This window comes from Myotis davidii, unplaced genomic scaffold (genome assembly GCF_000327345.1).
Source record: "Myotis davidii unplaced genomic scaffold, ASM32734v1 scaffold962, whole genome shotgun sequence".
Classification (NCBI taxonomy): Eukaryota; Metazoa; Chordata; class Mammalia; order Chiroptera; family Vespertilionidae; genus Myotis; species Myotis davidii.
Window position 1 is genome coordinate 6,481,886 of NW_006295559.1, and position 3,665 is coordinate 6,485,550.

Sequence of the window (3,665 nt, forward strand, 5' to 3'; positions counted from 1 at the left end):
ACATGCAGAAGGCAACCAATTGATGTGTCTCTCTCACATAGGTATTTCTTCCCCTCCCTTCCACTCTTTCTAAAAGTTAATGGAAAAATATCCTTGGGTGAGGATTAACAAACAACAAAACAAAAGAATGTTGATGATATTTGCATCCTGAAAATCCTTCCCTAAAGCAAGGGCCATACATCTATAATCTTTAAAACAAAATCACACGGAAGCTTCTGAATGCCATCAAGGCACCACACAGCATGCAATGCCCAGTGGGAGGGAGAATCTAGAGCAGGTTTGACAGATGGTGGTACCAGGGGCCTCACCTGCTTGATAGCGCCAGTGTTGCCCAGAGTGTCAATGGTGTGGGCGGCTTTCAGGGTCAGCAAGCGGATCTCTTCAATGGCAATGCGGCTTTCAGCAATCCAGTGAGCCACAACCTCCTGCAGGGGAGCCAAGGGCAGCAAAAGGAGGAGATAAGCTGCTATTTTATGTCACTGTAATACACCGTAATAGTTTGGTGAAAACACTAGTCTAGTCCAAGGACTGTTCCCAAGCCTTACTCTACATATTTTTTAGAATATATAGAGCATATTCATTTGATACAGCTTCTTTATTAGTTGTAGAACCATACAGATTATCTATTTTACCTTTCACAATTTTGGCAGTTGTGGCTTTTGAGGAATTAGTCTAATTCATCTAAGTTGTTAAATTTATATGCTTTGGACACATGCCTGGCTGTGTGGGGCCCAAGGCCCAGATCTAGAGTGAAGGAGATTCCACTGTAGCCTTAGCTCCAGGGCCCTTCTCCAGCCCAGCTTTCCCAGAGAGCTCGCATTGTGGGTTATAGAGAACCGACACAGACTGGGAAAATGGAATAGATGTACTTGACCCTGTTTCTCTTGCAAAGTACAACTAAAAACCTGGGGCATTATCTATAAACAAACCTAAGAAGACCCTGAAAGGCCGAGAGAAGAAGGCAGACCTAGGGACTTCAGACTAAAAGAACAAATTGGTGGTGACTTCCCTGGGTTTTCTTTTTGCCTCATATATCTCAGACTTGGGGCTGAAGAAGCCAGCAACTTGGAAATGCCAAGTAAATAGAAGGCTATTTCATGCTCATGGATTGGAAAAATTAATATTGTTAAAATATCTATACTACCCAAAGCAATCTACAGATTCAATGCAATCCCTATCAAAATACTAGTGACATTTTTCACAGAACTAGAACAAACAATCCTAGAATTTATAAGAACCACAAAAGACCTTAAATAGCCAAAGAATCTTGAGAAAGAAGAATAAAGTTGGAGGTATCACGCTACCTGATATCAAACTACACTACAAGGCTATAGTAATCAAAACAACATAATATTGGCATAAAAACAGACATATAGATTAAGGAACAGAATAAATAGCCCAGATATAAATCCATGCCTATATGGTCAATTACTCTACAACAAAGGAGGCAAGAATATACAATGGGGTAAAGGCAGTCTCTTCAATAAATGGTGTTGGGAAAACTGGACAGATACAAGAAAGTGCAATTAGACCACTTTCTTAAACTATATATAAAAACAAACTCAAATTGATTAAAGACTTAAGTGTAAGCCCTGAAATCATAAAGGCCCTAGAAAAAAAACAGGTAGTAAACTCTGATATTGATGTTAGCAATATTTTTTGGGTATGTCCCCTGGGGGCAAAGACAAAGGCAAAAATAAACAAATGGGTCTGCATCAAACTGATGAAAGCTTCTGTGCCACAAAAGAACCCAACAAAACAAAAAAAGGCAACCTACTCAGTGGGAGAAGATATTTGCAAATGATACAGCCCTTAAGGGGTTAATATCCGAACTATACAAAGAACTCATACAGCTCAACATAAAAAAACAATTATAAAAAAGGCAGAGGACCTGAACAGACACTTCTCCAAAGAGGGCATACAGATGACCAATAGACATGAAAAGATGCCCGACATCACTAATCAAGGAAATGCAAATCAAAACCAAAATGAGCTATCACCTTATGCCTGTCAGAATGGTTATCAATAAATCAACAAACAAGTGTTGGTGAGGATGTGAGAAAAGGGACTTCTTGTGCACTGTAGGTTGGATTGCAATTTGGTGCAGCCACTATGGAAACTATAGAGGTTTTTAAAATAATTAAAAATAAAATGGCCATGACCCAGCAATCCTACCTTTGAGTATTTATCTGAAGAAATCCAAAAAACGAATTAAGATATATGCACATCTGTGTTCATTTTTAAAGATTTTATTTACAATAGCCAAGTTATGAAAGCAATCTAAGTGTCCATCGGTAGACGAATGGATAAGATGCAGTGCATAAATGCAATGGAATATTAGCCATAAAATAAGAAGGAAATCTTACCATTTGTGACAACATGATGGACCTAGAGGGTATTATGCTAAGTGAAATAAGTCATACAGAAAGACAATTACCATATGATTTCACTTATATGTGGAGATTTTTTAAAAAGCAGAATAGAAAGACTCATAGATACAGAGAATATTTTGATGATTGCCAGATGCGAGGAAGGTTGGGGGAATGGGTGGAAAAGGTGAAGGGATTAAAAAATACAAATTGGTAGTTATAAAATAGTCACAGGGATGTGAACTACAGCATAGGGAATATAGTCAATAATCTGCATGGTGTCAGATGGAATGAGATTGATCAAAATGATCACAAGTTATATCCTGTCTAATCGCAGGGGCTGTACACCTGAAACTAATACAATATTCTGTGTTACCAGTAATTGAAAATATAAATGCTTTAAAATAAAAAAAGAAATAACACGTTAGATATATTAGGTTAAGTAGAAGTCTTAAAATAAATTTCATCTATTTTATACTTTAAAAAAGTGTAGCAACTAGAAAATTTTAAATTGCATTTGTGACACAATATATTTCTATTAGATGGCTCTGCCCTAGAGGTTGAAACAAGACTCTGGATTGACAACTTCAAATGAGCCACCAGTGGTGAGAATCCTTTTTGACGGTGTGAAACGGGATCCTAACTTCACGGACAGACCCTGGAGGCATTTGCTGCCCAGCTTCAGCACAAAGGAGAGTGTGCAGCTGGGTGTCTACAGACCCGGGATTTGCTGAAAAGGATTAAGTGGGTAGAAACTGAGTGCTCTACGGAATTGCCAGATCAGTTATTAAGACACAACTTTGATATAGAACTGCTAGCTTTAGCGCCTGGAAGGAGTCTCCAAATTCAGGGAAAAGGAATGTTACTTTCACAAATAAGAAAAAAAAAGGCTGGCCCGAATTTTTGTTGATGATATGCTTACACATCTCTTTGACTTCTGCCAGATCATTTTCTTCCTGTCAAATGCAAGAAGTTTCCAGGGAGTCATACTTTGGGGGAAAAAGCCCAGCCTTGTTCTAATTGATACATTAATTTTAAAGAGCAGGAGGGAAATTTCCCTTTAGTGCAATATTGAAACATCTCTCATGATATGTATTCAAGATGCTGTCCCTCAACCTTTCTGTGTCCTTTCTGTGTCCTCCCTTTACCCTGCTCGAGGGGTTGGATGCAATCCTGGAAGGAGAAAGCGTAAGAAGTGATAGCTGATGCCTTGAGCAGCTCGTTGCTACCACTCCAGCAGCAGTGCAGAGTTGCATCCATGGCCCCCAAATTCACACCTTCCTACCTTCTCCTGCT

The 3,665-nt window shown here is 38.9% G+C and overlaps 1 protein-coding gene across 1 annotated transcript in view; it reads right to left on the reverse strand.

Annotated features, from left to right (window-relative positions):
• Positions 1-3,665, reverse strand: part of ACAD11 (acyl-CoA dehydrogenase family member 11) — a 70,618-nt gene that overhangs the window by 3,132 nt on the left and 63,821 nt on the right. Inside the window, exon 18 of the mRNA XM_015568070.1 lies at positions 309-425. Coding sequence (XP_015423556.1) covers positions 309-425 — 117 coding nt within the window. The remainder of the gene's footprint in view (positions 1-308; positions 426-3,665) is intronic.